At 45.3% G+C, this 12,206-nt stretch overlaps 1 protein-coding gene across 1 annotated transcript in view; it reads left to right on the top strand.

Moving 5' to 3' along the window:
- RPS6KC1 (ribosomal protein S6 kinase C1) overlaps nt 1-12,206 on the top strand; it is a 97,406-nt gene that overhangs the window by 8,372 nt on the left and 76,828 nt on the right. Inside the window, exons 2-3 of the mRNA XM_081000499.1 lie at nt 1,128-1,163; nt 10,967-11,087. Of these exons, the coding sequence (XP_080856625.1) occupies nt 1,128-1,163; nt 10,967-11,087 (157 nt within the window). The remainder of the gene's footprint in view (nt 1-1,127; nt 1,164-10,966; nt 11,088-12,206) is intronic.

Here is a 12,206-nt window from a genome sequence, read left to right as displayed (position 1 = left end):
GAGGTTTGCGCGCAGCCGTCCCCAAGCTAGAGCAGCGAGACGGAGCCCTCCGTCTCGCTGTTCTGGCTTGGGAACAGCCTTGCTAGCTTCTGCAGGACAGCGGGGTGAAGGCACCCCGCTGCCCTGCAGAGGTTTGCGCGCAGCCGTCCCCAAGCTAGAGCAGCGAGACGGAGCCCTCCATCTTTGAAAAAAATGCAACACTGAAAAATATAAATAAAATTTTAAAAAAGAAAAGAAAAAAAAGTACGTAGGTCCCAGTGGATGCATTCAGACTTGTTGGTTTGTTTCACCTACAGTGCATCCCTCCTTTTACCTGCAAGCTTTATTATGGTTGTTCTCCCATCAAGTGGGAAAGACCAGTCAGAAACATTCCCGACTTTAGTAATTCAGCAGGAGACTTTGGGATGCTTTCTAGGGTGTACTTTCAGTTCGTACTGGGCAATGCTGAGATCTTGGCCTGCTTGTCTTGTGAACTGACGATGCACCTTAGAATATTCCCTAGAATATGGTACAGTACAGGGAGCTTCTGTGTTAAGACACACAGGGGCTTATTGGTAGATTGGTGTGGGGGAAAGTTGGAAATTACTGATGAAGAGGGAAAGAAGGAGGATGAAGACGAAAAAGAGGTTTCTTTTCTTATCGTTCGGTTGAATTCCATTGTTTAATGACTTGCCTTTCTGTTCCCTTGCACTTCTTCATTTTTGCCTACGGTACAAAAATACGCTGAATGTGGTGTTGTAAATGGCATGTTATTTTGAAGACAGTTTGCAAAGACAACACACACTGAGAGTAATAGGATTGGGTGCTCTTGCTCTGCCTTGCATTGGATCATGATGTTCTCATATGGTTTGAAGTGCATTGAATTCAATCTGCATAGGTGTCAGCTGCACTCTATGGGACTCACATGAATTGGTTTCTACATGTGTAAACCCCTCCACAGATATGATGCTGGAATGTGTGGATATCAAGACTGGGATGGATGAGTATAATCCTAATCAAGTGTAGCCCCAAATAAAGAAAGGGTTTTTAAAAATCAATATTAGATCATTGGGCACTTTTGTGTGCTCTCTCTGTGTCTCTCATTAACAAATTCAAGCACTGACAGGGCCTTTGCTTTTGTTTTTCAGATTGTTTCTCGAAAAAATCCAGAAGATGTCCAAGAGGTAAACCTTTTTCTTTTAAAGCATCTTTGGTTCTAACATAGGTATGGCACAAACTGTTATGTCTTTTTATACTGCAAAATAGAACAAGTAAGTTCTGTTCCTGTTTTAGTGACTAGATTGGCAATTGATGGCTAATCTTGTTTCTGCTGCCTCAGTTGGTCATTTGCTCGCAGGCTAAGTCTAGGGATCCTCCTGTGCAGGTGTGCACACACCTCCACACACACACCTCCACACACACACACACACACACACACACGTTCTTCATCATCTATCTGATGTTTGAAAGAGAGTCCTAGTGGATTGTTAAGGAAATGGATAGCAATGCACTTTTCTCTTTCAAGTTACCATTGTGTAATTAGCACAGTTCTAATTAAATTAGTGAGGTCCTCAGTCCTACCTTGGGTGTGTTACCTACCCAACATAACTGTGAACTCCTGGTGGCCATGACGTTTTCCCAAAATGACAAATACAGTACACATACACACACACACACACACACAGAGAGAGAGAGAGAGAGAGAGAGAGAGAGAGAGAGAGAAAACAATGCCCAAAGCATAAGCACAGCACCACTTTCTGAAAACATCTTAAGAGTCAGGGAAACTATTTAATAGCCTATCTACAACAAATACCAGAATGATGAATGGAGAATTGGAGAGAGATGTGATCCATAACCATCTGAACACCAGACGGTGAAAGTGATTATGTAAGATTAACAGGATGCAAAACAGAGTTGACAAAAGGAATAATAAGGATAGGAAGGTAGGAAACCGTCTTCTCTGACGGGCAGTAGCTCCCTAGAGCCTCAGGTAGAGAGGTCTGTCATATAATTTCCTACTTTTTGTCTGAACATTTCCGGGATGAAATCTGAGATTTTATTCATTCACATCATGTGCTCTACCACTGAGCTACGGCTTCTTTCCCAAGGGAAGCAGAACAATCTAAAATACCGTATTTTTTGCCCTATAAGACGCACTTTTCCCCCTCCAAAAATGAAGGGGAAATGTGTGTGCGTCTTATGGGGCGAATGCAGGCTCCTTGGCTTCAGCGATAGCAACGCGAAGCCTCCGAAGCCTGTGCTCCGGAGGCTTTGCGTTGCTTCCGCTGAAGCCAGGAGAGTCTGCTCTTTGAGGCTGGCAGTGGGGGAAAGCAGCGCCTCCTCCATCGCCAGCCCCAGAGGATGGGGGGCAGCAGGAAGGCGCGCGACGAGGAGGGACGAGGCTTTTCCCCGAGGAGGGAGAAGGGACTGACTGGCCGAGTCTGTCCCTTCTCCCTCCTGTGGGCTTTTGCGGGAGATGGGGGAATTTCCCCACCTCCCGCAAAAGCAAGCAAAAGCCGTGCGCTCTTTAAAGGGGCTCCGCGGCTTCTGCTGGCTTTTCTAGGAGGTGGGGGAATCCCCCACCTCGTAGAAAAGCCTGCAGGAGCCGCGCACCCTTTGAAGAGCGTGCCGCTCTTGGGGGCTTTTCCCCGAGGAGGGAGAAGGGACTGACTGGCCATTTCAGTCCCTTTTCCCTCCTGGTCGAAAAGCCCATAGGCGTTGTGCACGGCTCCTGTGGGCTTTTGCGGGAGGTGGGGGAATTCCGCCACCTCCCGCAAAAGCAGGGAGAAGGTCTTGGAGTAGCGCACAGGCTGCGTGCAGCCTGTCCGCTGCTCCCAGAGCTGCGGGGGGGAAATCATATTTTTTTCCTTGATTTCCCCCCCTGAAAACTAGGTGCGTCCTATGGGCTGGTGCGTCCAATAGGGCGAAAAATACGGTACTTGCAGCTGAGAAAGTCTTCACATAAACCTTCGGGCAAAAGCTTTGATGAGTGGAGGAGGGCTGTTTATGAGAACACAAGCAGGCCAAAGGCCCATTCAGGTCACATCCATTCCATGCAGTTAGGGCACATGACTTCCCCAGAAAGAATCCTGGGCACTGTATTTTCTTAAGGGTGCTGGGTTTGTCCCTCTGTGAGGGATAAACTACACTTCCCATGATTCTTTGGGAGAAACCATGTATGGTGTGGCTGTGAAACCAGTTCAGCATCTTGTCATGGTGACCACATGTGCATCTGCACATGTGAAGCCTGCAACAGGACCTGAGTCCTGCCTGCAGCAACTGGTGTACAGAAGCATGCTGCCTTTGACAGTGAAGGCAGAACATAGCAATCATGGCTAGTAGCCATTGATAGCTTTATCCTCCAGGCATAGGCCAGGAGTCCTGAGGCTGTGACCAGAGCAATATAATTCCACTTGTGCAGTTTTGGGGTGGGAAATGCTCAGCTCCTGTACTGCTGAAGTGCTCACCCGGCTGCATGAAACAGAAGAACCAATGTTTCTCAATCTTTCTTGCCACATTCCTCATGCAAGGCTTCCCGACATGTTTTGCATGAGAAAGACACGTTCTCTTTAGATCGAAAGCTGTTTCTGCACATGAAGTAGACTTCTGGGCATGATGCAAGAAATCAGCATGTAGGAAGGTGCAGGCAGAATCAGACAAGAGGGACTGAAAAGGGCAAATGGGTCTGTAGGCAGAGGGGTGAGTGAGAAAGGGTGAGTAAGGTCAAGGAGAGTTGGGAGTGCTTGACACAAGGTTCTGGCAGTATGCTGGCAGTAGAGGCTTAGTGAGAATAAAGTGGGTATGATTTCAGTGAGATGGGATTCTAGCAGAGGCATTTTGAAATGATGAAAGAGGGTGGAAGGGAAAGTTGGGAAGATGGTCAGGGTAGGTATATCACAAAGCCTTCTCCCTTGTTGCTTCTACAGTATATTTAATATTTGAAAATAAGATCTTTGCCGTAATGAAAGATGCATTATGCACTCCCACTTCACCCACAATCTAGAAATAAAACATTTTTTCATAGACTCAGTTGGTTCACCTATTTATAGCAAATTTAGTAAAATATCTATCTATCTATCTATCTATCTATCCATCATCATCATCATCAACAACAACTATCATCTATCTATCAACGAGGGAAATTTGAACTTGAAACAACCTGATTGATTTTGACAGTCCTTGCATATGGATCATTGAGTAAGAACAAATATAAAAATGGATTAATTACAGAAACATTATCCCAAAATTGTCAAATTGTTTGCTTCCTACTTTCTGCGTGCAAGGGTAAACCAAGTTGCCAAATCTTTTCCTTGTTTGTCCAGTGGGGGGTGGAGAACTTGCAGCCTTCACAGATGTTGCTGGACTCCAAATTCTATAATGCCTGGCCCAGTGGTCATGCCGGTTTGACCTGATGGGAGTTGGAGCCCAACAAAATCTGAAGGCCCACAAGTTCCCCATCCCTGCATCGATCACAGGAGCTTTCTCAGACCTTTTCTATTTCACCTTTTATGTCTGTGACAAAGGTAGACCAGCAAATGAACTCTCTTCCAGATTTGTCGTCTTCTAGTTTGTAACTTGTTGTTCACCTTTTCCAAGGAGGATCCTGAACTGGAAATAACCCGTGAAAACAGGTTGCCATTATCATCTTCCTAAGAAGAAGAGCCTGCTGGGTTGAGCCAATGGCCCATCTAGTCCAGCACCCTGTTCTCACAGTGGCCAACCAGATGCCTGTGGAAAACCCAGAAGCAGGACCTGAGCACAAGAGCACTCTCTGCCTCCTGCGTTTTCCAGGAACTGGTTTCAGATGCGTTATTGCCTCCGACTATGGAGGCAGAGCGTAGCTGCCATTTTGTCAGACTAGCCGTAAGTGTTACATTCATGAGGCACACCGAGGCCTGGTTCACACATCCCATTAAACCATAGTTAAAATACACAAGCCATGGTCTGGCTTGCCACATCATCTGAACCTGGGCTCTTGGTTTGTTTCTCTCTAGACAAACCATAAGCAGAAGATAAAGTTTGTTTTTGGCTTGCCACATGATTTATTTGGAGGAAAGAAACCACAAGCTTGGGTTTGGTGCGGGTCAGATCCTGCTTGTGGGCTTCCCATAGGCACCTGCTTGTCCACTGTGAGTGCAGGATGTTGCATAATATGGGGATTTGGCCTGATGCACCAGGGCTTTTCTTATGTTCTTATGATATGTCATTGTAAGTTTATCAGCCATTGTAAGTTTACTTTCTGTTGCTGTGCTCCCATCCCCAAACCTTGACATTTCTCCAGGGCTTTGTTAACAAAGCATAGTACTGCATTTCCTTTCTGGGCCTTAATGGTTTCTGAAAGTGCAAACACTAAGGTGCCATACGTGGTAAATCACCAGGGAGTTTTAATTTATATAGATGCAGAAGGCAGATAATAATGCTGGTATACAAAAAGCATTTGTTTGCAGCAGCAAATGCTGCTGATGTGAAAGTTTGCAGCAGTTGACTGTAAGACATTCACTATTTCAGACTGATGCCTAAACCTTTCTCTGCATGAAATAAAATTACTTTTCAAACGGGTTTGGCTTAATGTCTTGTGTGAGCCAGTTCATTGCACAGGCTCTGTTTTAAACAGAGATGTGATTCCAGTGGGATTCCCCCTCCCCATTAATCTTTTGGAAATGGAAACAAGACCTACTGTTCCAGGGGTGGTGAACTTTTTCAGCTCAAGGGCCGCATTCCCTTCTAGGTAGCACTCTGAGGGCCACGGGTCTGTGCTAAGTGGGGCCAGGAGCAAATGCTAATTTACTCACACATCCCCCTCTAATCCCCATGTAGGCAAGGAGGAAGCACTTATCAGAGTTGAAATACACATTGTAGCCTGGCAAAAGCACTCAAGGAGGACTCAAAGTATGACCAGGGAGGGATGTGGCCTTGGGAGAGTCCTGAGGGCTAGATAGAGAAGCCTAGAGGCCTTCATTTGGCTTAGGGCCTCTTCTGTGTTCTTAAAGCAGCAACAACAGCACACATAATTTATAATTTTGGAGCCATTAGTGACCTTTGCTTCCAAACAGTTGTTCACGTGTAAACTTTGGCCCAGATACAGGGTGAAATGCGCTGTTTGTTGTCAGAAAAGAACCTGCCATTTGTCCATATGGAATACCTGACTTCCAGACTTGGAGATGAGGGAAATTATCTGGCAAATAGATAGTGCAATTGTGTTTAAATTGTTTTGTTTGATTGGCAGTTGGCTTTGCTTAAAGCTAGTATTATGTGCAGTATATTTTAAAATATATATTACATAATAAATAACAATAACAACAACAATAATAATAAATGAACCATGATCATCCAGATTTTACTCTTAGGGTTAGAAGTGTCAAGATCTGGAAAGAACAGTATCTCCCTTTCTGTTTTTTCCAATTCTTTGGAGAGAAAAAAGCAAGTTAAAAACCACATTGCCAATTGCGACTGGAAAGAGGCAACACAATCTGCAAGGCATTGAGGCCCTCAGCTATGTTTAGTTGGTGTGTCCTGGTGTTTGCTGGGTCCTGCTCAGTCTGCTCCTGATTATTGCTCTAGAAAAAGGAACAGTCCACTTCAGATCCATGCGACGGTCATCTCCAGGCTTGACTACTGTAATTTGCTCTACGCGGGGCTGCCCTTGAAGCTGTCCCAGAAACTCCAGCGGGTACAGAATGCTGCAGCGAGGCTCCTCACGGGGTCTCTGCCATGGGAGCATATTCACCCAGTGCTTTTCAAGCTGCACTGGCTCCCGGTGGAGTACAGGGTCAGATTTAAGGTGCTGCTTTTGACCTTTAAAGCGCTTCACGGCCTAGGACCCTCGTACCTACCGGACCGTCTCTCCTGGTATGCCCCACGGAGAGCCTCAAGGTCCATAAATAGCAACACCCTAGTGGCCCCAGGCCCTAAGGAAGTTAGATTGGCTTCAACCAGAGCCAGGGCCTTTTCAGCACTGGCTCCGGCCCGGTGGAACGCTCTGCCTCATGAGACCAGGGCCCTGCAGGATCTGATTTCTTTCCGCAGGGCCTGTAAGACAGAGTTGTTCCGCCTGGCCTTTGGCTTGGAGCCAATTTGATTCCCTCCCTCTCTTTCTTATTTCTTTTCCTTCTCCTCCTGCGATGAGGCTACATTTTAATATTTTAATGTTCCATTATTTTAAGGTTGTATTTTATTTTTGTTTTTAAGTTGTAATCATTCATCTTGTTTTTATTATTGCTTGTAAGCCGCTCTGAGCCCGGCCTTGGCTGGGGAGGGCGGGGTATAAATAATAATAATAATAATAATAATAATAATAATTATTATTATTATTATTATTATCTTCTGAATTAGCACTGAGTTTTCTCACCAGAAAGCCTATTCTTAATTTGAATACTGTTGCAATTTGAGTAGCCCAGCAGCTTCTGTGTCTAGTTGCTTTCAGAGAATTGTTACCATGGACAATTTAAGTGGGTGGCTATTTAGAAATTTGTGGCAGGGCTGTCTTGAGGGGAAGGACAAGATGGCGGCCATCTCCATTTCTCCTACAGAAACTGACTGGGCTGGAAGTTTACTGTTACTTCAACACTGACACTTCCACCACACCTAAGGGTGGCAAGTTAGCTTAAGGGGTGCAGGGCTGGCCGCTTGGCACACATACCTCTGCCCCCATCAGAAGGGGGCTTCTTCTGATGCTCCTCATACACTTCAGTACCTGCCACCTGAGGCAGCTTCCTCACTCTGCCTTGTAGTAGGGCTGGCCCTCTCTGGTAAAGTGGTAAGAGCTTTAAAGGGATGAGTCTCGATGTAAATCTTTGAAGTGAATGGCCTCCCTCAGAGTAAGAACCTTTCATGATTCACTTTTTTCAGTGAATTTGGGTCATTGTATTTGCTCACTTCAACACCTTATCAATTTTATCTACTCCCCCCCTCTTTACCATAAGAATCGGCAAATGTTTCTTGTTTTCATCTTAACGAAAGAGCTGCTCCGGTTTCTTAATTATTTCATTCCAGCAAAAATGTTGTAACTAGGTGGAATAGGCAAAGACCACTTATTCTTAGCATATCATTATTTTTAGTGGTGGATTTTCTGTTTCTGTTCTTGTGGGTGGACATTATTCTTCTCCCTATCCCTTTCCTTTTGGTTGCTGTTAAAGAAATACAACAAGACAGCACCCTTTTGCCATGCTTAGCATTCCTTGTAGCACCCTCCTCTTCTGCTGTATCATCCGCTCGAAGATGTTAGTTTGCTACATAACTGCTGCAAATGAGGTTGAGGTTTTGAACCAAGGGGTGGCAAAGGGCCATAGTAGCTGGTTGTTGTTCCTTAATGCTTCAGTGGTCAATCTGTGCCAGCCACCATTTTTGTTAGGGGTTAATGGTCTGCAGTATGGACAGGGCCCAAACCCAAAGTGGATGGGACCAAGTCATACAGGTGTGCAGACATAGGCACACACATGTACACACACATAGATTTTGAAAGAAAGTTGGCTGACGACCGAAGCGTTTTGGGATGCTGTGTGCCCCTCTCTGAGATTCTAATTTAGATGTAGTGACTTCACTTCCCTTGGGGCCAGCCCAATGCATTCTGCCACCTGAGGCAAAGGACAAGATACACCCCTCCAAACAAAATTCTGTGCGCAGAATCCAGCTGGACTGGCAGCTGAATCGAATCTTACTTCCGCAGTAGTGGAGGACAGCGGCCTCCACCACATGTGGGTGTGGCAGGCTATTTCAGGGGGCAAAGGCATATCTCTGTCCCTTGATACTTTGCCACCACTGCCCAACCACCTGGTGCCTGAAGCAGCTGCCTCACTCTGTCTAATGCAGGGACGTCCAACTCCCAATAGACCGTGATCCACTCACAGTATAAAAAAACTGGCAGTGATCTACCCATTGTCGTTGGATGGACCTCAGTTGTTGAGAGCTTTTTTTAGGAAGCCAAAGTTCTTGTGCTTTTTGGGGGAGGCCAAAGTTGTTGAGCTTTTAGGGGAGGGGAAGTACCATAGATCACGGAGGAGCCAGAGATCTACCAGGAACACCCCACGATCTACCAGTAGATCGTGATCTACCTGTTGGGCATGCCTGGTCTAACGGAAGGGCTGTCGCTGGCCGTGCTGCCAACAGTGCCAAACTGTTTGCCTCCAACTATGGGTGACTGCAAGGGTGGGGGTTGGCAACACGGGCTGTTGCCCCTTCAGCAGTTAACTGTAACCTCCGGATTCCAAGCTTTCGGTTTTATTTTGTTTTTCAAAAAGAGTGTTTTCTAGCATTTGTAGAGATAGCATTTGTAGGACCCTCGTACCTATGGGACCGCCTCTCCTGGTATGTCCCACGGAGGACCTTACGGTCTTCAAACCAAAACATCTTGGAGGTCCCGGGCCACAGGGAGGTTAGGCTGGCCTCAACCAGAGTCAGGGCTTTTTTGGCTGTGGCCCCGATCTGGTGGAACGCTCTGTCACAAGAGACCAGGGCCCTGCGGGACTTGACATCTTTCCGCAGGGCCTGCAAGACAGAGCTGTTCCACCAGGCCTTTGGCCAGGGCACAGCCTGACTCCCTCCCTCGGCAATCTTCGCGGAGCTCTGGCCCAATGGTTGCCATTAATCTGATTTTGAATTGATTTTAGAATGAATTGATTTTAGAATGCTGTGTTTATATTTGTAAGTAAAACAGATATTACAGAATGCTGCAAGTCCCCATTGATCTCTCCTTCGAAAGGAAGTCACATCCCTAGGTTAGCGCTATGCCTGGAACTTCTTCCTGCCCAGCAAAGTGAGGAGCCTGTGATAGTATAAAGTAAAATTTATATAGGCAACCTGAAATCATTTTATGTGTCCTGGGGGTGTCTTTTCCTGGCATTCTTCAGCCCATGTTTATACATGTTGCATAATGTTTGAGCTGCAAAAGAGGAACTGAGAGAAGGGCTGTAGTTCAGTGGTAGAGCCTTCCTTGCCTGCCAAATGTCCCGGGTTCAAATCCCTGACATTTTCATGTAGGACTGGACAAGAAATGTTGGGCCCCTCCAGACTTCTGGTTTTTGTGTGTCTTTGTTTTGCGGGTTTATTCTGCAGCATGTCATTGATTTAATAATAGAGTGTTGGGATGGATTTCTACTGGATAGTCTATGCATCCTTCTGCTTTATTTGTTGCTTTGCAATGCTCCCGCAATGTTACTGCTACTATTGCTGTTCGGAGGGGCACCTTTGAGTTATTATAGTGCAACAAAAGCGAGACACACACCTGTGGGGATGTTCATGATATAAAAAGTCACAGGATTTTAGCAGGAAGCTGCAGGAGATGCACGTACTGGGAATGAGGCAACATGTCTGCCTTGAAACCTTTGCAGGTGCAAATAGTATTGAAAGTAAGGTTGTGTATAACTGCCCTGATACCACAAATCACAGAATCACAGAACTGATCATCTAGTTCAACCCCCTGCAATGTAGGAATCTTTCACCCAACATGGTGCTCGAACCCAAGACCCTGAGATTAAAAATTTCATGCTCTGCTGACTGTGCTGTAATCATGAATGCACAATACAAAGCAAATTGAAATGGGAGGGGGGGGGACTGTCCCGAAAACCTGCAGTTCTGCTGCCACTCAGTGTAGTAGACAATACTAAGGTAGATAGACGAGTGGTCTGACTCAGTATAAAGTAGCTTTCTTCTATTAACCAAAATCCACAAATGCCCTTTCGGTTGATTGGGGTGGAAATTGCTTAAGTTCAAGCACAGCAGCTGCTTGCGTAGTTTAAGTAGTTTAAGGACTGCCTTGGAGATTAATTGTTGCTTAATATATTGGCTGAACGATACTTCGCAGGGATGCGGGTGGGTGTACAGCAAGGGCAAGGTTTGATTAATAGCTGCAGTTAAAGAGTTTAGTGACTTTTAAAAAGATCTCATAGGGCACGTATAATACGCTACTGTGTTGGTTTCTGCCATTCTTGGTAAATGCTCAATTAGCAGGAATGATTGCCTCATGGGTGTTTGTTTTCTGTTTTCACTTCAGATAGTCGTTTGGAAGAGATACAGTGACTTTAAGAAATTGCACAAAGAACTCTGGCAGATTCATAAACACTTATTCAGGCATACAGAATTGTTTCCTCCTTTTGCTAAAGCAATAGTATTTGGTAAGCATATATACTTTTTTTTTAATTTGCTAAAATCATTTGGGAATGATTGGTGAATAAATCTGTGGATTTTCAGAGTTCTGTATTGTGCTAGCATTGTTTTGATTCTGCCAAAAGCAACATAGTAACTGAAGTATTTTGTGTGTGATCAGTTTAATAATAATAATACCCCACCCATCTGGCTGGATTTCCCCAGCCACTCTTTTAAACACTAGTAACTGGTATTGCATAAGGAAACAAAAACCCACAAACCTCTCCTCACCCCCTATACTTGGTCTATAACACGTGCTAAGTTTTATTAGTGACTGTAGAAACTTAGACATAAATGATAGTGCAGATCTGCAAACTTTGCAGGGAGACACTTCTGTGGATTCGGTGTAGACCCAACACTACCTAATATTTTATTTCATATGTAATATTTTATTCCATATTTTCATATCCCGGAGTACCTTAAGCCTTTCTTATTACTTCCTTCATTTGTGCAGATTCCCCCTCCCTTTTATTTTTGAAATGCACCAAGGGTTAGCCGTTAACCATAATTTCTTCATGTGTTTTTTAATAACCACGGGGTTAGCTCCAAACCACAGTTGGCTGTTGTGCTGATCTGTGAGTTGAGATAACTGTGGTTAGTCATGTGTTAGCTCTGAAAAATTATTAGGAAAGGGAAATCTCATGGGCTTGAGGCTGCAAAGCATTCCTGGTATTATAACCCCAATTGCACAGAAAGGGCTTCTATACTTCCAAGTGTGATTATCTTCTTAAAAATAAGAAATTTTAGTATTTTGTCCGTGTTAGGGCAGAGGGGGCTCACCTGGTGGGTCAGAGCCGCAGTGTTAGCTTCCTGGCGGCAGGGTTGCTGCAGCTTACCAGAGAAGATTGGGAGGGTGGCATGGTGCAAATGCACTTGTGGAGTGCCGGATTGACTTCACCACTGCCCTCACCCACTGCACTGACCTCTCTGCTACCTCCTCTTCCCAGTAAGTGACAGCAATGCCGCAGTCAGAAAGCTACCATTGTGGCTCTGCCCGACTGGGTGAGCTGCTGTTGAATTAGAGGTGGCAAACATGGTGCCTTTCAGATGTTGTTGGACTGCAACACACACCTTCCTTGTCAGGTCAC

Source organism: Podarcis pityusensis (assembly GCF_964106645.2).
Source record: "Podarcis pityusensis genome assembly, chromosome: 3".
Taxonomy (NCBI): Eukaryota; Metazoa; Chordata; class Lepidosauria; order Squamata; family Lacertidae; genus Podarcis; species Podarcis pityusensis.
Note: the sequence above shows the minus strand (reverse complement) of the source record. Positions and strands in the feature narration are given on the sequence as shown.